Source organism: Pan troglodytes, chromosome 14 (genome assembly GCF_028858775.2).
Source record: "Pan troglodytes isolate AG18354 chromosome 14, NHGRI_mPanTro3-v2.0_pri, whole genome shotgun sequence".
Taxonomy (NCBI): Eukaryota; Metazoa; Chordata; class Mammalia; order Primates; family Hominidae; genus Pan; species Pan troglodytes.
The window spans coordinates 105,154,112-105,177,620 of NC_072412.2; the positions used below are offsets into that span (position 1 = coordinate 105,154,112).

Here is a 23,509-nt window from a genome sequence, read left to right on the forward strand (position 1 = left end):
GAACTTTCTGCTGAAGGGCAGTCCATTTTTCAGGTCGAGGAGGAGAAAGGGGTTGCATTTTAGCTGAAATCCTGGTACATCTTCTAAAGCTACCCTGATGTGTTTCCTGCTCATCATGAGTCTGGTGCTTGTCAGAGGTGTGTGTGCGTGCTTGCTCACATACGTGCTTGGTCATGCACGTTTTGGGGGAAACAATAGGGGGGGAAACTGGAGATTTTCTTGCTGAGCCTCCTGAAACTCAGTTCTCAGCAGTATCCTACTCACCTTGGGATTCTGAGCACCTTATAACTTCTGAGCCCCAGCTTAAAGCTGGGAATTTCTATGAATATAATATAGCATTTTAATTCTCATTAGTAGGAAGGCTTACATAGGGAAGAGCAAACAAAGCTAACCACGTGAATAAGGTAGGGCCAGGGTTTCCCCGCATTGCTGACAAGGTCCTTCAGTAATTTGTGAAAAGCTAATGGCCATATGAAATCTTTCTCCCTCATTTTGTTCTTTCATTAGATTATATATGTCTCTTCTGTTTGAATGTTGTAAGGTTTTGGTTTTTTTTTTTTTTTTACCCCCAGAGGACCCCCATATTTTTTAATGAAAGAACAGTGGGAATATTTCGTAGTGGAAACATTTTCACTTATGTCAATTTTAAAGGCTGTACTTGAATCTCAGAAGAGTCAAATGCACTCTTGAGCATCCAGTCAGCCTCCCCTGATCACAGGAAGGACGTGATCTCTCATTCTGGACTCTGACAAGAAACTTCCAAAGTGAAGTTTGCCTCATGTATGATCAGATTGGTGCAGTACACTAAATATTACTAAGATTGTGTAGAGCTGCATGGTAGGAGAGCACATGGTTTTGCATGAAGTTGTATTTTTTTCTTGTTTGAAAAATGAGAGGGTTTCTCTCTCATTTCACAGCAAAGGAAACAGAGTAATAACATGTACAGCCTTTCATGATTTGTGTTTTAGTTTTCGCTTGCCTGGGATTTTTGTCACCTGCCAACCGAGGAGCGCTGATGACGTGTGCTGTGGTCCTGTGGGTGCTGCTGGGCACCCCTGCAGGCTATGTTGCTGCCAGATTCTATAAGTGTAAGTCAAAGCCACTGTGACTGGCGTCTGATCAGGAAGGGACTCTGCTGCGGCTGTGGGTCTGACCTGGGTATCAGATGGTGATGCTTTGTAAATAGTGTGCCTCATAGGGGTCTGTTCTTAGTTAAAAGGAGCCTGCTTGGTGATTCCTTTTGTGACATGAGTTACTATCCCAAAATTTATTTGTTCGAAAATGTTTAGTGAAACAAGCAAATTGTGCCACTTATCCACTATCCCCTCCCTCTTTTTTTCTTTAAGCTTTGGCTAACAGGTTGGGCTGAACAGCTTAGATTTGCTGTGTTCATAGACGCACATATAGACTAATAAAGGAGAAAAGTATACAAATGAGTATCACTGATTTTTTTCACTAAAACAACTAGTGTATCTAGGTGTACCTTTTCTTACATATGAGAAGTCATACTTACATTGTATCAATTTAATATTTATAAAAATACACTGTTTCAAGTAAACAAAGATCTCATTATTTTGGAGACCTGGAAAGTTACTTTTGTAATATCATTAGTCACAATCTCTTGTGTTCTTGCATTCTAGAAGTAAAATAAAGTTCAGTGAAACAAAAGGGTCACGGCCACAGAGTAAGGCTGAGATGGGACTGGATGGCTTAGAAAGCAGCTGGCAGGGTCAGCAGGGACCAGAGCTGGCCTCCTCGGGAATGCCACAGTCTCGTCTGGGATATACAGTGATTCCCCACGGTCTAGCAATGTGAAGAAGTTTTGAGGTGAAGCACAGTAGAGTTACGTGGACAACCTGAATGTGGGGTTGGGTAGTCTCAGCCCCCAGTAGAAGATTAACTTAGACCTTGTCAGACACAGTTCTCTCTTGAGTATGTGAAGCCCTGTATGTATGTGTGTTTTAAGTGTGTTTTAATTTCTGTGAATTTTGTCAAGTTCTTTCTTCCCCTTTACTAAAGGAGGTAGGGTTAGGGCCATCATACGGATTTTAATGCATACAAAATACAGTCAGCCCTTTGCCTGCCACAGCAGCCTTACTTCATGCCACACTCCCCCTTTCTCACCATTTCAGCCACACTGGCTTTCTGTCGGTTCCTCGGCCAGGCTGCCTGCTTTCCCACACCCTGCTCCCATCTGCACTCCACTCACTAATGCCTCCCCATCCTTCAGGTCTCCCAGCTGCAGATCCTGTATTACTTGAATTTTGACTGAAATTGTAGTAAACCCAGAATTAATCATTTCATAACAGTCTGTTTATCAGAAACACTGTGAGTTCAAATCATGATACATATATATGATCTTATGTGTATATATAATTTTATTATTTTCTTTTAGGGCAAGTGGCACTTAAACTTGCCTATCAACTATGTTAAAACTTTTTTAAAAATCACAGCTGTTCTGAGATCTCAGCCAGTTTCATTTCTGACTTAAACTGGGAGCAGAGGTGTACTTTCATTTTTCACTCTAGCTACTTCAGTATTTGAATTCTTTAAACTGGAAAAAAAAAAGCAAGTTGGAGAGGGGCAAAGGAGAGTAAAACATATATTAGCAAACATGGTCTGTCAAATGGTCATAACCCTTCGACTCTTCTTAGTTGCCTCATCTGACACACGCACCTCCTAGGAACCACAGTTCCTCCTAGAAACCACAGTGCTAGAGGAAGAGTTGGCCTACTGTGGAAGTGTAAATGTGTTGCACATCAGGCTTGACGGTTCCCAGTTTTATAACAAATTCTGAAACTGACTGCAAGATAAGTGAGAATCCCGTGTGCCCTTCCTGTGCCTAGGCCCATTGATTGATACTGGCTCAGGATTTAAGGATTCTTTTGGTTGTGAGGGGAAAAGAAGAACTGATCTTGATGACTTGCCTCTGATTCTCTAGAGCAGGACTTACCTAGGGAATCCCATCCTGTATGTCTCAGATTTGGATTATTTAATAAAGGAATATCATATTATATTTGCTAGTACTGTTTTCTAGGAATGAGTACTCATTGCTGTCTGACAGTTTGGCAAATATCAGACTTGTAATATGGATATTTGGTTTGCTTTAAAGAAAATCTGTATTTATACAACTTTTGTTTTCTTCTATAGCCTTTGGAGGTGAGAAGTGGAAAACAAATGTTTTATTAACATCATTTCTTTGTCCTGGGTAAGTGAATTTTTCAAGAATTACTTTCTTAACATAGTTACATGTTAGTCCCCAAATTTTCAGTCGTCGAGTCTTTAATCCTCCGTGTCTCTAAATCATGTACCTAAGAAAGTAAATTTAATTTTTGAAAAGGGGTAAAATAAATATTTTATAAACATTTGCCAAATGATTACCACATGTCTTATCTGGGGAAAGTACCTTTAGACGTGAGAAATGTTTTAATTCCTTCTCTTCAAAGTCTTTCTATTTCTTGGTTTTTAGTGGTCAGTCTGACATGTTGTTCTGTAGGCTGCATTTAAAGCTTTTGACCCAGGCACAGGAAGGAATCCTGAAGATAGTTCAGGCAAGCATATGTTTTCCCATTTTTATCCAAAGCATTGCCATTTTTTAGAGTTTATTCCATTAAGTAAAGTAATATACACCAAAAATAAAAAATAAGCAGCCACCACAAATCCAAAACAAAACAAAAATCCTTCACTCTCTGGAACTGCTTCTCCTCTCGATTATCTGATGTGGTTCTGTTCCTAGAAGCAGAACCCACTTCCTCCCAAACCCGCACATTTCTGGGGGGCAAGAACTGACACGTGAACAGGCTACAGCAATAAAGAAAGCCAAGGATGATGAAGTCTAGAAATCACAACTGTTCCATTTGCAGGCTAGAAATGCAAGTGTGATGGCAGCAGCATTTTAATACACATTTGGGATAAATATTCTCTCTATCACCTCCACCGAAGATTCACATTCTTCTCAGTTATCGGTTCTATTCAAATTTCTATGCTTTTCTCAAGCCATGTCCTTTGTTTTCTTTCCCTCTGTCAACTCACGAAGGTGTCCTTCCTTACCAAGACTGTGATTTCCTGCAGAATCTCCGAATCTTGCTTTTCAGGCACCTCTCCCTCCAGTCTCACACATCTTCCATTGCTCCCTTCTCACATGTTCTACTTATGTGGTTCTTTTATTCCTCCAAATAGGCTCATGTCTCCCCTAAAAAGGGATCATAAACATCTTCCCTTCTTATTTCCATCTCATTTCTTTTCTATTCCCAACAAAATGCCTTGAAAAAAATAGTCTATACTCCTTTCTTCTCATTTTCTCAGTAAACATTTGCAGTGTAAAGCCACGTCATTCGTATTTTTCTCCATCATTTTACTGAAACTTTTAAGTTTGCCAATAATGTTCCCATTTTCAAATCCAGAAACCATTTTCTCTGTTTCTGCTTCTCTGTATTGTCTAACATTGGAATACCTTCTTGAAACTCCTTCCTTTTTTGGCTTCATAAAAATTATCCTGTGCTGGTTCTTCTTTTGTGTCTCTGATCAACCCTTCTCTGATTGATGTTCTTCATCCTACTCTTAACAGTGGGTGTTTACCAGCAGGTAAATAGAGCGTGCTAAGAACTCAAGTATTCAGGGGCAGGGGGACTTGGTGTTCACCTAGGAATAGAAGGATCATTTAATAACAGGAAATCTAGTCATACAATTCTACATAAATAAACACCTGCATATAATTACTGCAACAGATGCAGTAAAATGGCCTTTGATAATATTGAGCATTGTTTTCAGGTTTTAAAAAAAATTTATAGAGAAATATTTCCTTGTATTAAAAAGAATCTTATCTCTAATTCAGAACCAACATCGCTGATAATAAAACACTAGGGACATTCTCACTAAATCTCTTTCATGGCTTGTTGTTTAAGTTCTGTTCACAGTAAAGGAGGAAACAAAAAGGTGGATTTCATCTTATTATTTATAGATAACATTATTTGTATACAAAGAACACCAACACATTTTAACTGTAAAACTTGTAGAATTAATAAAAAGAGTTTGGCAAAATGGCTAGGTATCAACTAATATTCCAAGATCCTAAACAGCACCATTAACCAGTTAAATGTTTTAATGGTAGTGGTAGTTGTGCTGGAAGAGGGCTCTATTCACAGAAAACCCATACAGTGCCTGAAATAACCTCTCAAAGTATGCACAGTCCATATGACAAGCCTACAAGATTATTAACTCGAAAGAGATGGAAATTTGCCATGTTTCTTAATGAAAAGATCAAGCATTGTGAAGGTGTTTGGAAAGTCCAGGGGCTGCTGGGATGGAGAATACAGAAGTAGGCCCTGCATCCATGGCAGTGTGCTAGATGTGGCACCATGAGCCAGAGGAACTGTTAGATAAGTGATGCTGGGACAGCTGATTCTCTTCATGAAGGGAGAGAGTTGTCAGTCCTAGGTGGAGTCAAACCTAAATGCACCAGGCGTAACTACTGTGTGAAAATATGGAAGAGCATCTTCATGGTCCCAGGTTAGGGAAGGCTTTCTTCTCTTAAGCAGAGTGCACAAAGGATAAAAGGGAAAGTGGTTGCGCTTAAAAACTGTGGGGGAAGTACAGTGATTATTGTGTGATTACAACCATATTTTTAAAAATGTATTCAGAAGAAAGACTGAACGGAAATTAACTACACACATTTAGATGTTTGGGTTCAAAAAAAGCCACAGACTGTGACAAGATATTTAACAAGGAATTAGTAAGTAGAATATGTAAATAACTCACATACATGACTTGGCAAGACATGCAGGTCAAATGAAAACCAAGCAGTGGATGTCAGTAGCCCGTCACAGAAGGTAAAACCAAAAAAGCCAGCAAACACCAGACGCCTGCTGCAGTTTTCAATAGGAAATACAAATTAAAACAACAGAATTGACAATTCCAAGTGTAATGAAAACATGTAAAGAACTGACTTTCATAGGCTGCTGGGAGGAGTTTAACTCAGGCAAACCCAATCTGAAGAGCAATTGGGTAGTTTCTAGTCAAGTTTTACATTCAGACATCCTGTGATGCAGCAGTTCAGCTTTCTTTGTATATATATGTTAGAAACATAGAAGTTGTCATATTAATTACATACTACTGTTGCATTTTGTTATCTCTGGTTTTACCCAAAAGCCTGTTGTGTCTTTCAGGATTGTATTTGCTGACTTCTTTATAATGAATCTGATCCTCTGGGGAGAAGGATCTTCAGCAGCTATTCCTTTTGGGACACTGGTTGCCATATTGGCCCTTTGGTTCTGCATATCTGTGCCTCTGACGTTTATTGGTGCATACTTTGGTTTTAAGAAGAATGTAAGTTTATAGGTGTTAACTTATTCAGGTGAATTTTAGCTGCAGAAATTAGCATATGCCATCTCAAAAGATACCATAAAAGTGTGTAAAGATGTAAACTTGTCCTTTAGGATCTGGATTTCATAGAATATTTTTAAAATAGTAGTAGTATTTAGGAGCGTGGTAGAGAGGTTACAGATCTAAACTTAGGTTTCAAAGTTTTTTAAGTGAATAGAAGCTAATATAGATTAATTGGGAAAGAAATGCTGATATAAACTAATGAAAACATTCATTCATTCATTCATTCATTCATTTAGAGATGGAGTCTCATTCTGTCACCCAGGCTGGAGTGCAGTGGCGCCATCTCGGCTCACTGCAACCTCCACCTTCAGGGTTAAAGCGATTTTCCTGCCTCAGCCTCCCGAGTAGCTGGGATTACAGGCATGTGCCACCACACCCAGCTAATTTTTGTATTTTTAGTGGAGACAAGGTTTCATCATGTTGGCCAGGCTGGTCTTGAACTCCTGACCTCAGGTGATCCACCTGCCTGGGCCTCCCAAAGTGCACAAAGCTTAGCTAAGTAAGCAGAGAAGAAGTCACTGTAAGAAAAGTAGCTGCAGAGTAAGAGTAGCAAATGTTTGTGGTTGATATGTAGCTTTGAAATAAATTGTATCTGCTGGAAATAAATTGTATCTGCTTCCCTGATAATATTGGATTTTAAGGAAGATTATAATCAGGTTTCAGTCCTTCCACCAGTTTCCCTCTCACCCTCCAGTCGGCCTTCTCTCACTTTGCTGCCCACTCCTGCCCTCAGGCTAAAAGAAAAACAAAAACGAGATCTTATTCTTCTGTCTCATCAGTATCCGTCTCTAACCGCACTTCAGTATCCCTGTCCTCTGAAAATATCAAGTCCACAGGGTAAAAGAAAGACTGTGTGGTTAGTACACTTTGTGAGCAGGACCCGGAAGGCCCTGGCAGAAGCTGGCACTGTTCCACAGCCTCCGCTGCACTTTCATGCCTGGCTGCTGAAGGATTTTTTTAAACTTCTTCGGCATTTTGTTTAATTGATGACTTTATACCTCAGAAGTAGTGAACTGACAGGGTTTGAATTTTTTAATTACATTGATTAAACAATTACTTGAAATTCCAAAACTTTGCTGGTTTGAAGTTTATAGTATTTCTATTTAATATCAGCCTTGGAAATAAATAAAAGTTGATATACATGATTCTCTGCCTGTATCCTCATGCACCTACATGTAAAATAATAATCTAGTCTGTGGAAGTATGGTCTTAATGAAAATACCAAGTTTTAAATTTTGGTTTATCATCACAAAAACTATAGAAGGATATTTTTGAACTTTCTTACAAGGAAATGACTTTCTACATCTGTACTGTCTTCCCCTCTCATGTGACTGCTTGTGTCCTTTAGGTTCCAGTGATTTTTATACCGCCATGTAGTGTGTCATGAAAGGGAGAATAGTCGAGAACATCACCAACTCCTTATGGTCGTAAAGCTTCATACAGCCATTCATTGTTGTTTTCATGTTCTTAAGTCTTAGTAAAATTGAGCAATTTTAATAAAGATGACATTGCGTACCTCCAAATAAAAATACATGGACCAAAATTCCAGAACCAGCTGATTTCTTACAGTACATATGTAATGAAAATGAAAAGCCTAACTCTACCTTTTTATTAACTATTATTTTCCAAGTATTCTCTTATCTCCTATGTACTTTTTCCTGTGTCTAAAGCCATTAGTCAGTAGATCACTGCTGGAGACAGTATTAACTTGTTCCAGTAGACAGACTGAGTATTGTACCTGATGGTACCTGGATGATGGCTTCCAAAGACAAATTTCAGTTTGATGTCTTAAGTAGACTTTATTGCCATTAGTGACAACATAGAAGCTGAAAAAAAGCAGGCAAATAATCTCATGTAGAGAAGAATATTTGAGACAGATACGTAATTATGAATTCTTCCTTCCTTTTTTTACTGAAGGCCATTGAACACCCAGTTCGAACCAATCAGATTCCACGTCAGATTCCTGAACAGTCGTTCTACACGAAGCCCTTGCCTGGTATTATCATGGGAGGGATTTTGCCCTTTGGCTGCATCTTTATACAGCTTTTCTTCATTCTGAATAGTATTTGGTAAGCTAAGGATAAAGTCCTCTCATTCTCATTACCATTATATGTAATATTTCCTTTTTGTTTGTTTATATGGGTTACTATTTGTATCCTGTAAATGTAAGCAGTTCTTCAGTAACCAGAAATCTTAAAAGCCAAAAGCTTATTTTTATCTTTTCCATGTGGGAAGAAGAACAATAGTGATAACAGCTAGTATAATATGAATTCAAGGCTTGTTAATTCTTACTCTTCCTTAATTCTTACTACTTCATTCTCTGTGAGGTGAGTGTTATCCCCATTTTACAGAGCTGTAAATGAGGCTTTGTAAGTTGAGTAATTTGCTTGTGTTACACAGCAACCCTGTGACAGAAAATTCACCGAAGTTTCTCCAAACCTGTGTTCCTAACTAATCTGCACTATTCAGAGAAGATCCTCTGAGCACTTGTTGGAGGGGATTGGTGAAGGGATTGGTCTAGATGACCTGCAGAGTCCTTTGCAATTCTCAGATGCCTTCATTCTCCGATTGCTTGTTCACATGTAAAAACTCATAATAGTCATTTTGAGCCATTCTGTGTGTGTGTATATCTATATATAGTGTTATATCATGATTGTTATTGGATCACATTGACGTATGTTACAGGAAGTACCAAGGTTGGAGGTTACAGAAAGTTAGAACTAAATTTGAGCTTTTTAGTGATTAGAACATATCTTTGCTTCTTAATCGTTATACTAATTTTCCAAATTCAACTGGTTTTATTATATGTGATAAGAAACGGTTACCTATTCTTAGTTGGCTCTGCCTTTTCAGTCACTTTTTATCAAATATCTCTGGCTCACCAGGAGACGAGTAGTCTAGCCATATGTAAATAAGTAGAAGTTTCAGGCCTCCCTGAGCAGGAAGGTAAAGTCCAGTGATACCGACATATCCTTCCTACTCCTCCCCTTCCCCACCCCATCACCATCCCAACCTGTGATAATTCGTCTTGTTTGGTTAGTTGAGAGAAAAAGCAAACCTTTTCAGTTCAAGAAGAATGAAAAGATTGTGTTATGTATTGTGTCAAATTGAAAATATTTATAGTTCCTTCTTGACGTGTTTGATTATAGGTCACACCAGATGTATTACATGTTTGGCTTCCTATTTCTGGTGTTTATCATTTTGGTTATTACCTGTTCTGAAGCAACTATACTTCTTTGCTATTTCCACCTATGTGCAGAGGTATGTATTAGCAGTATTCACTTATGTTAATTTGTAGACAGTAACTTTGGCATATTGCAATTTGTATATTATTAATTAAAATAATTTCTGTAGATGTATGTTTATTATGATAGACATTGACCTGTATTCCTAAATCAAATGTAACCTTCTTTAGGATTAAGATATCCCAGTTCAGTATATTTAGTTGGAAATTACTATTAGAGACTTTAACTTGTTAATTTTCTGAGAATAGTATGTTGTGCTTTTTACTGTTATTTTTTAACTGACTTAAAAATTAATACTTTTGTGATACAAATATTTATATCATGCCTGAGATAAAAGAATATAAAATAATCTATTAAAAAATACAAAAAAAATTTTAGACTGAAAATTTAATAAAAGTAAACTAGTAAGAAAATTCATTAAAAAGTTTCTATAATCACATCGTAATGAGTTCTATTCATGGCAGCACCAAAATGATAGTATCCTTATGTAATAGGTAGAATTGAATTTTAAAGATTTAGGTTGTGTTAAATCTACTATTTAATATTTATTGTCTATATTGGAGAAAAAGCTAACTTTATTAAACTTAGTGTGTTATTCAAAAAATGGAGGTTAAATTTACATAACAGAAAATGAACCATTTTGAAGTGGACAGTTTAATAGCACTTACTGCATTTACAGTGTTGCACCACCACCACCTCTGTTTAGTTTCAAAATATTTTTATCACCCCTAATTAAAGCTCTATACTTGCTGAGCAGTTGCTCCTCATTCCTCACTTCCCCCAGGCCTTAGCAGCCAACGGTCTGCTTTCTGTCTGTTTTGCCTGTTCAGACATTTCTTACAAATTGAATCATATAATATGTGACCTTTTGTGTGTGGCTTCTTTGACTTAGCATGTTTTCAGGGTTCATCGTATCGTGGCATGTATAGTAGTACTTCATTCCTTTTTTTTTTTTTTTTTCCCTTTTTTTCTTGAGACGGAGTCTCGCTCTGCTGCCCAGGCTGGAGTGCAGTGGTGCAATCTCAGCTCACTGCAAGCACCACCTCCCGGGTTCATGCCATTCTCCTGCCTCAGCCTCCTGAGTAGCTGGGACTACAGGTGCCTGCCACCATGCCCGGCTAATTGCTTCTTGTATTTTTGGTAGAGACGGGGTTTCACCATGTTAGCCAGGATGGTCTCGATCTCCTGACCTCGTGATCCACCTGCCTCGGCCTCCCAACGTGCTGGGATTACAGACGTGAGCCACCGCGCCTGGCCACTTCATTCCTTTTTATGGCAGAATGATAAATTTGTTTATCCATTTATCCATTGATGGGCATTTGTATTGTTTCTACTTTTTGGCTGTTGTGAATAGTGCTGCTGTGAACATTCATGTACAAGTGTTCGTTTGAGTACCTGTTTTTGGTTTTGAGGTATATATCTAGGAGTGGAATCACTGGGTCATATGGTAGTTCTGTTCAATTTTTTGAGGAACTACCAAACTTTTCCACAGTGGTTGTGCCGTTTTACATTCCCACCAGCAGTGGTGTACAAAGGTTCCAATTCTCCGTATCTTTGCCAACACTTACCTTCCATTTTTGAAAAAATTGTAGCTGTCTTCGTGGGTGTGAAGCGGTGTCTCATTCTGGTTTTGATTTGCATTTCCACAATGACTAATGATGAGCATTTGTACTTGTGTTTGTTAGCCATTTGTATAGCTTCTTTGGAGAAATAGCTATTCAAGTCCTTTGCCTATTTTTAAATTTGTTTGTCTTTTTGTTGAGTTGTAAGAGTTTATTTATTTATTCTGAATAGTAGATCTTTATCAGATTGTTATTTGCAGTTCTGGTTCTATAGGTTATCCTTTTCACTTTCTTGATAATGTCCTTTGCACAAAAGTTTTAAATTTTGATGAGGTCAAATTTATCTGTTTTTTTTCTTCCGTTCTTATGCTTTTGGTGTCATATCTAAGAATTATTATCAAATTAGGGCTGAGTGTGGTGGTTCACGCCTATCTCTAATCCCAACACTTTGGAAGGCTGAGGCGGGAGGATCGCTTGAGCCCAGGATTTTGAGACCAGCCTGGGCAACATAGTGAGATCTTGTCTTTATAAAAAATAACAAAATTAGCTGGGTGTGATGGCTTACTTGGGAAGCTGAGGTGGAAGGATCACTTGAGCCCAGGAGGTCTAGGCTTCAGTAAGGCATGATTGCACCACTGCACTCCAGAACCTGGGCAACAGAGTGAGACCCTGTCTCCTACCCCACCCCCCCACCAAAAAAAAGAATTATTGCCAAATTCAAGGTTATGAAGATTTACCCCCATGTTTTCTTCTAAGTGTTATAGCTTTACCTCATGTATTTAAGTCATTGATCTATTTTGAGTTAGCTTTTGTATTTTGTGTGATGTAGTGTCCAGCTACATTATTTGACATGTGGATATCCAGTTATCCAGCACCATTTGTTGAAGAGGCTGTTCTTTCCTCATTTAATGGTCTTGGCAATCTTGTCAAAAATCAATTGACCATAGATGTATGGGTTTATTTCTGGACTCTCAATACTATTCCAGTGGTCTATATGCTGCCCTTAGGCCTGTACCACACTATTTTGATTACTGTGGCTTCGTAGTAAGTTTTGAAATCAAAAAGGCTGAGTCCTCCAGCTTTGCTCTTTTTTATGATTGTTTTGACTATTTGGAGCCCCTTGCAATTCCATTTGAATTTGAGGATTAACTTTTCCAATCTGCAAAAATTGAATCATTGGATTATTGGAATTATGATAGGGATTACATTAGATCTGTAGATCATTTTGAAGAGTATTGCTGTCTTAACAGTGTTAAGTCTAATAGTACGTAAACATGGGATGTCTTTCCATTTGCCTAGGTCTTCTGTCATTTCTTTCAGCAGAATTTTAGAGTTTTCATTGTGCAAGTCTTCCACTTCCTTGGTTGAATTTATTCCTAGGTATTTTATTCTTTTGGGTGCTATTTTAAATGGAATTAGGTTTTTAAATCTCCTTCTCAGATTGCTCATTGCTGGTGTGTAAAAACAAAACCAACTTTTGTATGTTGATCTTATACCCTGCAATTTTGCTGCATTTGTTGATTAGTTGTTGCATTTTGTGTGTGTGTGTGTGTGTGTATGTGTGTGTATTTAGGATTTTCTAGTCTCAGTTTGCTTTTCGAATATATTTGTTTTTCACATATTCCAAAGGGCAAGAGAGATAGTGAAGTGTTCTCTTTTAAAAGATCTTCTGTTAAGCTATAAGCCACTTAAAAGCAAGAAGAGCTATTTTAATCATCTGCCTTGTTTAAATTATGTTAGTAATAGCTGAAATTGGATTCCAACCAGGCCTTAATAGAATAATCTTCTTCCTAATACAGAGTTGACCAGACTTTAATACAAGTAGTATTAATGTCGAGCCCTGTGAGTAAGTTGTAAGCTATTTGCACATCGCTTTTCTTTGGGAAGAATAAATTTTGAAATACAGCCTAATGTTTTATTATTCATAAACAGTTTAAGCTGCTTCCACACATTTTTAGCCAGTTTTTAAGCAGCCCCACCAAAGACAGTGGGTGCTTCTTAGCACCTTTAGTGAAGAGAGTGGAATGGGTGAAGTTCAATAGGAGAAAGAGCCTGGAACTGATAGCAGAAATTAGATTGGGGGCTGTCTCATTTATTATGCTTGCTTTGAACCTTAGTAAGCTACATCTTATCTATTAATTGGAATGTAATTCTTGTTCTTTTTTCTTTACTACCTAGGATTATCATTGGCAATGGCGTTCATTCCTTACCAGTGGCTTTACTGCAGTTTATTTCTTAATCTATGCAGTACACTACTTCTTTTCAAAACTGCAGATCACGGGAACAGCAAGCACAATTCTGTACTTTGGTTATACCATGATAATGGTTTTGATCTTCTTTCTTTTTACAGGTAAAATTAGAATTTAAGTGATTATTTTTATTTTGTAAGTTTTTAGACAAATAACTTATAAATGTTTGTCTTTTTTAAAACCCATGAAGGCTTATTCTGTTAGTGCTCCCATATTTAGTCCTCAGCACAACTAGGCATAGTTGGGTCTGCCCACCTGTGAGTTGCATAAAGATGATGAAACAGAAGCTAGGGGAAGAAGGCTAAACAGGGTCATAATTGTGATAAAGGTTCAGGGACGCATGGGCCAGTACAGCTCATGGTTTTCGTCTGTTAACCTCTTAAAGGTACACACAGTCCTTTTTTTTTTTTTGCCACTTCAGAAATAGGGTAGAAGCTATAGTGACTTAAGTTTAGGAGTAAGTAGAAATTGAGGAGGTGACGTCAAGCTGAGGCTGAGAGTAGGTAGGGGATATCAAGGAAAGATAATGGGACATTCCTTAATCTAGAAGCTTTTATCTCCACTTTAAAATTCAAGCATTGAACAGGATATAGTGTGTATTTTATTGGTATTTATTTTATATATGTATATATCTTCTCTATCCAACTAGATGAAAGTTTTCGGTATCTCACAGCCCCGGGAGCTTGGTAAACATTTGTCGCGTGAGTGACTGAACTTAGGAATTATAGCACCTTTCTTTGTCACAAGTAACGCTGCCCGAAGCGTGCATTTAAAATGTTAGTTCCTCACGCATGTCATGGAAGAAAATGCAGGAGCCAAAAAGAAAAAAAGAACAAGTTTTTTTCCTCCAATTAAAACTGTTCTACTTTTCACTCATCTGTTAGCATTTCAGAGCCTGGAGTCAGGTTTTGAAGGGCCTCTGCTGCTCTCTCAGGCTTAAGGCACTTCCACCGATTCTGTATTCCAGGTCATTGATCAGACATGGTGGGGTGCGTGTCTTGGTGCTACGTGATAAATTTAGGTCCAGAGCTGTAAATTTTAATAAATCATCTATAAAACAGCAGTAGCCAGTGAAACAAGGAATGACTGTTTTTGTGCCCTGTGTGTCCATAAATGCATATACAGAATAATTTATTCCTAGCCTACACACAAAAAATAACAATCATTGTGAATATCTGTTGTTTTTCCAGACATATGATACAGAAAATGATAGCTTAACCATCACCTAAATTTTATTTATTTTTATTTATTTTATTTATTTTTTATTTTTTTGAGACAGAGTCTCACTCTTTTGCCCAGGCTGGAGTGCAGTGGCGCGATCTCAGCTCACTGCAAACTCTGCCTCCCAGGTTCACGCCATTCTCCTGCCTCAGCCTCCCGAGTAGCTGGGACTACAGGCGCCCGCCACTGCGCCCGGCTAATTTTTTTTATTTTTAGTAGAGATGGGGTTTCACCATGTTAGCCAGGATGGTCTCGAACCCCTGACCTCAGACGATCTGCCTGCCTTGGCCTCCCGAAGTGCTCGGATTGGGCGTGAGCCACTGCGCCCAGCTGATTTTGTTTTTTAAAGTGTTATATTTTCATTCATTCAGAGTTGAATTTTGTAATCTGAATTATGGAGTCATATCAAATGGAACCAACCAGTTAAACCAGTAACTTATAGTGTGTTTCACTTTCTTCAATTGTATTTTTCCTTTAGTGAACAGGTGGAAGCATTCTGGATAAGGGAGTAGTGAGCCCTTTAAATGCCTTACCTTTCTCTAAAATAGGGTATGGTCTGTATTTGCTTCAGTACTCCACAGCAATGCCATTTTATTGTATTTAAGTCAATCCATTTTACAAAACAGAAGTAATTATTCTGTCACAAAAGGAAGGACGCCACTTTTAGTACGTACATATATTCCATATTAAGAACAAAATTAAGTAACTAAAGTTTCTTAGAGTTGCCTGGATAGTGATTAAATGTTCTTCTCATCTTAAAATATTGTTTGTCATCTTGAAATTTATGCAAGTAAGTACAAAGTTATATAAATATACTGAGTTTTCATTATTGCTTTTCTGAAATTAACCCCAGCCCTAGCCTGAATAATTATCCTTTTGACCATGCAAAAGGTATATTTGTATGTCCTCCAAAACACACATAGTGCTTTGCATATAGTAGGGCCTCAATACATGTACAATGTAAGGATGGGTATAATGATGTTTGTAATTTCCCACGGTAATGTCCCATGTATAGTCTCCTGATTTAGAAAATCTCCTTTAATATTTTCTCAGAGTACTGCATTTAAAACAATGGTGAAAACCATTGGGACTTTAAATGTAAAATTTATACAAGGATTATTTATAGTCCCTTATGTGTGCATGTGCAAGGAGTACTATGCTTGAAGTCAGAAAAAACGCATTTGATTTCTGGCCACAAGTACCATCCATGTGACCATGAGACAGTCACTTAACCCCTTTGAACCTCATTTTTGTCTCATTGAGTGTCCCCATCTAGCATTCAAATTCTTTGGAATCTAGACTGATACCTGAAAATCAAGCCATACATTGTTTTCATGAATTATCTCATTTACTGTACATAACAGTCTATGGAGGCAATGAGGACAGATAAATTTCTCCCTAGTTAATATGATAAATGGGCTTGGAGATGTCAGTGGACTTGCCCAAGGATGACACACACAGTTTGTGACAGAGCTGCTCTGTTCTCTGCTACCATGCTGTCCCTCATTTTCAGCTAGGATGCATTTTTGTTACTATCTAATCATGTCACTTTTAACATTTTGTAAAAACTTACTGAGTTATTTTATTATAATTCTTTGAAGACTGATAACTTCCAATAACTGTACTTAGAAAATATCCCCATTTAATCATTATTTGAACCTGTTTTAATGTATTCATCTCATACTTTAAAAAATTCTAGTAGCGTTTTCCATTTTGTTGTAAAATATTCTTAAATAGGAAAGGACAGTTGACATCCTTCAGTCTTTTCTATGTAGTAAGGAAAATAATGTGTATTGTAGAAAGCTTAGGTAATCTTATAGTAGAAAAAAGTTCTACCAATTTTTGTAAGAAACTTGATTTGAGGTGGTCGTATATTTTTCAGACGTGCTCATAGATCTGTAGTATATTCCCGGTGGGTAATAGTTTATAGTTTTGCGACTTTTTTAAGGAACTAGTCATTGTAAGTCTGTATTTTTGTGTAAAGTATGAAACTTCCTTTGAAAAGGGGTTTATTTTTATTTTTTCTCTTATAGGAACAATTGGCTTCTTTGCATGCTTTTGGTTTGTTACCAAAATATACAGTGTGGTGAAGGTTGACTGAAGAAGTCCAGTGTGTCCAGTTAAAACAGAAATAAATTAAACTCTTCATCAACAAAGACCTGTTTTTGTGACTGCCTTGAGTTTTATCAGAATTATTGGCCTAGTAATCCTTCAGAAACACCGTAATTCTAAATAAACCTCTTCCCATACACCTTTCCCCCATAAGATGTGTCTTCAACACTATAAAGCATTTGTATTGTGATTTGATTAAGTATATATTTGGTTGTTCTCAATGAAGAGCAAATTTAAATATTATGTGCATTTGTAAATACAGTAGCTATAAAATTTTCCATACTTCTAATGGCAGAATAGAGGAGGCCATATTAAATAATACTGATGAAAGGCAGGACACTGCATTGTAAATAGGATTTTCTAGGCTCGGTAGGCAGAAAGAATTATTTTTCTTTGAAGGAAATAACTTTTTATCATGGTAATTTTGAAGGATGATTCCTATGATGTGTTCACCAGGGGAATGTGGCTTTTAAAGAAAATCTTGTATTGGTTGTAACTGTTCATATCTTCTTACTTTTCTGTGTTGACTTCATTATTCCCATGGTATTGGCCTTTTAAACTATGTGCCTCTGAGTCTTTCAATTTATAAATTTGTTATCTTAATAAATATTATAAAAATATCTTCATTGCATCGTTACCTATTATATATTCAAGGAGGTTCTGTAAATACAGATCTATTTACCAAGGTGTTTTGAAATGATTTATACTATTTTATCAGATTTTACTGGATTTTGTTAATGTAACACTTTCTGAGTTTTGATCTGAATGGAATTTCACTGTGTAAGGCATTGTCTAAAATGTTCACTGTGAGGCAGTAGAGGAGGTTGAAGTCATGCATATCTAGACAGATGAATTACCTGCAAGTGCTTAAGGTGGAGCCTTACTACATTGTCATTAAGGAGTTTCTATTTTTGACTTGTTTTTCAAAATACAGTATTTTAAGTCAGGTTTTATTACCTGGACATTAGCAATCACTAGCAAGTCTTCATCTTTATGATTTCATTGTTTTAATTTAGATTTCACAAACAGTTTTACTTCTAAGAGTTAAGAAATGCACTGTCTTTCACATTCATCTGACTAATTGAAATCCATTTATGTAGAATATAGGAATGGAGGGTGATTCTGAAGTATCGGTCTGCTTGTATCTATGAGCATATTCATTTGTATTTTAGGGTCTCTCTGCTTGCTGCTTAGGAGAGCAAATCAGATACTGTCATTAAACTTACAACTAAAATTACTAGCTGTCACTTATATGATATTGCTGGGTTCTTACTGAATAATTTTTTTTTTTTTTGAGACAGAGTTTCGTTCTTGTTGCCCAGGCTGGAGTGCAATGGCGAGATCTCGGCTCACCACAACCTCCGCCTCCCAGGTTCAAGCGATTCTCCTGCCTCAGCCTCCTGAGTAGCTGGGATTACAGGCATGTGCCACCACGCCCGGCTAATTTTGTATTTTTAGTAGAGACGGCATTTCTCCATGTTGGTCACACTGGTTTCAAACTCCTGACCTCAGGTGATCTGCCCGCCTCGGCCTCCCAAAGTGCTGGGATTACAGGTGTGAGCCACTACGCCCAGCCTTACTGAATAATTTTATGTCACTGTCCTTTTTTAAAAAAACGGACCTGTTGGTTTTGAAGAGTAAAGGAGGAGCTCTGGTCATTTTTAACATGGAGTATTTAAGATAGAAGAGTTTCTTTCAGTTTTATGTATCTCTTGTATTTATTTTTTATGGGTAGAGTTGTCCCTTAGTATTTATGGGAGATTGGTTCCAGGACCCTTGTGGTTACCAAAAATCCATGGATGCTCAAGTCCTTGATATAAAAATGGCAAGTATTTGCAAATAATCTATGTACATCCTGCCATGTGCTTTAAATCATCTCTAGTTTACTCACAATACCTCATACAATGTAAGTGCTCTGTAAATACTTGTTATACTCTATTTTCCATTTGTATTTTTATTGTATTGGTTTTTTAAAATTTATTATCGAGCATTTTTGATCTGTTGTTGCTTAAATCTGCATATGCAGAACCCCCAGATAAGGAAGGCCAACTGTAATTCTCTTAGGGAGCTGTTGAGATAGGCTGGTTGACTCAACAAAGAGGTTTTACTTTTTAAAAATCCTGATTGAGACACCAGATTAGTTTTTATTGGCCAAAGTTAAGTTTCTTCAATTTTATTTTTCCTTTAGTGAACAGTTAGCTTAGTGATTTAAAAGTCAGCTGATAGAGTTGGTGTAACTTTTTCTTCGTTTTGTTTTGTTTTGTTTGTGAGACAGAGTTTCACTCTTGTTGCCCAGGCTGGAGTGCAATGGCACTATCTCGGTTCACTGCAACCTCCGCCTCGTGGGTTCAAGCGATTCTCCGGCCTCAGCCTCTGGAGCAGCTGGGATTATAGACACCCGCCACTGCGCCCAGCTAATTTTTTGTATTTTTAGTAGAAACGTGGTTTCACCATGTTGGCCAGGCTGGTCTCGAACTCCTGACCTCAAGTGATCCACCCCACCCCCGCCCCAACCTCGGCCTCCCAAAGTGCTGGGATTACAGGCGTGAGCCACCGCGTCCGGCCTTTTTCTTCATATATTTAAGTAACCGTATTTCACACGTAAACAGTGGAGAGGCAATTGGGAAAATGAAATTGGAGTGATAAAGGAAAAGACTTAGGAGGGAGGGAGGGTGGAAAGCCGAGGAAGGAGACAGTGACAAGGAAGGCGAGCCAAGTGAGGAGGGCGGGGGAGAAAAGACCCCTCTCCAGGGCTTGGATCCCGCCATCCTGAGGGGTGCGCTGCTGCGGCTTTCCCAGAAAGTTCTCCAGGAAAGCATCCCTCAGCATGGCAGGCGGTTAGAAGCAGGGGTCCATCTCCTTAGCTTGAGTATGGCCCGGGACAGAAACAGTTGTGTTGCGCATGTTGTGAGACCCCAGTGACCACGAACCCCGGGGAGAAGTCTTCTCCATGAGTCATGATAGCCGCAGGCAGCTGCGAAGGAGGGGGACGTGTAGCCAAGACCGGGAAGCTAGGTAACTGCAGCGTTTTCCTGCTGGAGAAATGGCCTTTTGCCATTCCCATGCCTTCTATCTGCCCAGGTCATTTCTAGAGACCCAGCCGTGCTGCAGGGTCGTCCTGCTCGCCGGCTAAGGGCGGCATTCTGTCTGCATTTGCCTCCTTGCCCCGCACATCAAGAAGGCCGCCCAAGCTTTCGGGCAGCGCCGTAGCCCCTTGGTGTCTCCCACAGTTTCTCCAACTGTACCTTCACCTCGAACCTAGTTACAGCCTCACCCCGCCTTCTTCCTGTCTGTTCGAGAGTCTTTCCTCTTTATTTTCCCTTCTGTGTTTAAACCCTCCCTCTCCATGCTTTCCATTTTAAAACACGTCCAACTTTCTGCTAGTTGTTTTTTTTTTTTTTTTTTTTTTCATTTTTAATGAAAACAACCCGTCTGACCGATTTCTCCCTCTTCTCCTTGCCTCTCCCACCTGGCTTTGCCATCGGCTTCTTGTTTTCCGAGGATTCTGCTGGTAACCTTGTTGCCGAGTTCCTCAGCGCCCCCATCACCTGGTCCAGCCCTAATTTTACCAGCTCTTTGCTGACAAGGCACTCAGTCTCTCTTGGAAACCTTGTCCTGAAAGCCGTGTTCCTCATAGTCTGGGTCTGAACCTTCCGCATAGAATCGCAAGAAGATTGTCACAAACATGTGCTTGCCCTGCACGTGTTCTGGAGAAGTGCGATAAAACAGGAGACGCTGCTTACCCACTTCTCTTCCCCGCAATTCCGCCTCTGTCAGTCTCCTCTGGGGGCTCCACTTCTGCCCCCAGCGGGAGTTGCTGCCCTATTCCATCTTTCCCTCTTTGACCTCCTTCTCACTTGGTGTTCTCTGTCCAGTTTCACTCTCGTGTTTAGAGTCAGCGCCTCCATCTCCACTCACAGCACCTGCTTGCTGCACAGCCTGCGTGGTCCTCGGGACACTAAGCTCATGGTGTACAAAAGTGAGCGCACCCGCCCTCCGTCCCCAGCTGCCGCTCCCCCAGAGGCCCCGTCTCCGGTGGGGCCGTCAGCTGCTTCATCCCCTGAGCGGAGCTTCACAGGTCCCCTGGGTGCCCCTTTCAGTCGGTCACCGAGTATCCTCCAAGTCTTCAGATCCATGGCTTCCTGCCCACCCCCTCCACCCATGGCGCCTGCGGTGACGTCCTCCTGGACCGCTGCAGCGACGCTGGCTGGTTCCCTGCTCCAGGCATGTTCCTCCGCAGGGGAACCTGCTAGAGCTGCCACAGACCACACCCCTGCGCTGTCCATCTCCCTCCGTGACCCAAGCCATCCATGCCAAACCACCTGCTCATGTGATCTATCCAGGAAATGAGAAAAAGCCCTCTTGGCTGGGCACGGTGGCTCACGCCTGTAGTCCCACCACTTTGGGAGGCCGAAGCGGGTGGATCACCTGAGGTCGAGAGTTCGAGACCAGCCTGGCCAACATGGTGAAACCCTGTCTCTACTAAAAATACGAAAACTAGTTGGCCTTGGTGGCAGGTGCCTGTAATCCCGGCTACTCGGGAGGCTGAGGCAGGAGAATCACTTGAACCCAGAAAGCAGAGGTTGCAGTGAGCCAAGATCAGACCATTGCACTCCAGCCTGGGTGACAAGAGCAAAACTCCATCTCAAAAACAAAAAGAAAAAGCCCTCCTATAGGTGTGATGAAAGCATAAAAATCGTAATCTTAAAACTTCTTAAGACACATAGAAGTGATTAAGGGCTTCCTTAAGCAAACTATTTCAGACATTGGTCATATAAATTTGTTTTAATACACAAATTCTATTGCACATTGGAATTTGTAACAGATTTTGGTGACAAGCGAAGAAAACCTAAAAGTCTTTCAAATGCAGCTGCTTCAAAGTTCTGGACCATGTATGAGTCTCATGTTGCCAAAAGCCTTGTTTTAGACCTGATAAAAACATCAAGACAAAGCATTTTAATATAGATCTGTTTTAGGGGTGTGTGTGTCTGTGTTTAGAAACAGGGTCTTACTCTTGCCCAGGCTGGAGTGCAGAGGTGCAATCACAGCTCACTGTAACCTCGACCTCCTGGGCTCAAAGCAGTCCTCCTGCCTCAGCCTTTCAAGTAGATGGGACTGCAGGTGCAGGCCACCACTCCTGGCTCGTTTTATTTTAATGTATGTATTAGTTTGCAAGGGCTGCCATAATAAAGCACCACAGAATGGGTGCCTTAGACAACAGAAATGTATTTTCTTATGTTCTGGATGCTAGAAGTCCAAGCGCAAGGTGTCCACAGGTCTGGTTTCTCCTGAGGCCTCGCTCCTGGGCTTGCAGACAGCTACCTTCTCCCTGTCCTTGTGTCTTCAAATGGTCTTTTCTCCATGCATGCACATCCCTGGTGTCTCTTTGTGTGTCCAAATTTCCTCCTATGAGGACACCAGTCAGACTGATAGAGCCCACCTGTAATACATATAACCTCATTTAATCTGAGTCACCTCTTTAAAGGCCCTATCTTCAAACACAGTCACCTTCAGAAGTACTGGGAGTTAGGGCTTCAAATATGAATTTTAGGAGGAAACAATTTGGCCCATAATAATGCACTTCCTCTAAAGATGCTGTATCAAGTGAGAACAACAGGATTCTTTTTTTCTTTACTAGAATCCTTTCGGCAGTAAAGTCAAAACCATCCACTGAACCAAGCACCACAGGGAATTCACTCTTGGATCACTGTTATGTCGGTGACCCCCGCCAGAAGGAACTCTATTGCAGGATCTGGCCAGCATCCTGCAATGCAACGGGGCTCTTTCCTTGTTCCTAGGCGGATCGGCAGGTCGAGAAATAATAGACACACACACAAGATAGTGAAAGCTGGGTCCTGGGGGGTCACCACCTTCTGGTCCTGCGATGCCGCCAATGCACTGGATTTACCAGCATTTATTGTTAAGTTTAGTGAGGGTGGAAGTAGGTTAGTGAGGGATTTAGAGTCATTTGATTATGAAGTGAGATGGTCACATGGGGATGAAGTAATTCTTTAACATAACATCTGTATGCAGAAGTACAGTATACAGGGATAATAATTTACAATATAGTGTGTGCATCAGTAATTTTTAACAGAGCCTTAAAACAGAAAACACAGTCTTTCCATAACCTATGATTAGCAAGATATTAATCAGCAGTAACAGTTGCAGCAAAAGCTGGTTACAAACAATCCATAGAAACAGGCCGTGAAGCTAGACAGCCAGTTAGACCAGAAATTCTCAGAAGGGAGCATGCCTTAACCCTAAAGAGGCCTAGAAGGCAAGATGAGGGCGTTTATAGCCCTATCTTATCCATATGAACAGGCACCCCCCCATGCGTCCGTTTATAGGCTCTCCACAAGGGTCGCATTCCATTCCCAGAGCTATGAACATCTGCTTTTCTGGGATAGGAATCTTGGTGATGTGAAACCTCCCTGACTGCACGTCCGTTCATAGGCTCTCTGCAGGGGGAAGCACATCACATGCTGTTGGCTCATTCTGGCAGTCCGACCTGGCATTGTCTTTACACAATCCTGCATGCAACTTTATATTTACAGTAATCAGGAGCATTTCATTTTTTATTCCGTAGCAATAGTTTCAGGGGGTCTCCCTACAGAACTCAGTGTCTAGGGTCTGGGGTGGCACTCCTCTGGCCAGGGCTCCCACACCTGACAGACAAAGCCTGGAGATTAACAAGGCTACAAGGGTATTGGCACCATGACAAGGCCTCTGCAAGCAA

At 39.7% G+C, this 23,509-nt stretch overlaps 1 protein-coding gene across 2 annotated transcripts in view; it reads left to right on the forward strand.

Moving 5' to 3' along the window:
* Positions 1-17,393, forward strand: part of TM9SF2 (transmembrane 9 superfamily member 2) — a 62,795-nt gene extending 45,402 nt beyond the window's left edge. For both annotated transcript variants that reach the window (XM_016925490.4, XM_016925491.4), the window contains 7 exons: positions 969-1,088; positions 3,151-3,208; positions 6,165-6,324; positions 8,302-8,453; positions 9,534-9,645; positions 13,370-13,541; positions 16,695-17,393. In XM_016925490.4, the coding sequence (XP_016780979.1) occupies positions 969-1,088; positions 3,151-3,208; positions 6,165-6,324; positions 8,302-8,453; positions 9,534-9,645; positions 13,370-13,541; positions 16,695-16,762 (842 nt within the window). In that variant the 3' untranslated portion in view covers positions 16,763-17,393. The remainder of the gene's footprint in view (positions 1-968; positions 1,089-3,150; positions 3,209-6,164; positions 6,325-8,301; positions 8,454-9,533; positions 9,646-13,369; positions 13,542-16,694) is intronic.
* Positions 17,394-23,509: the final 6,116 nt, after the last annotated feature.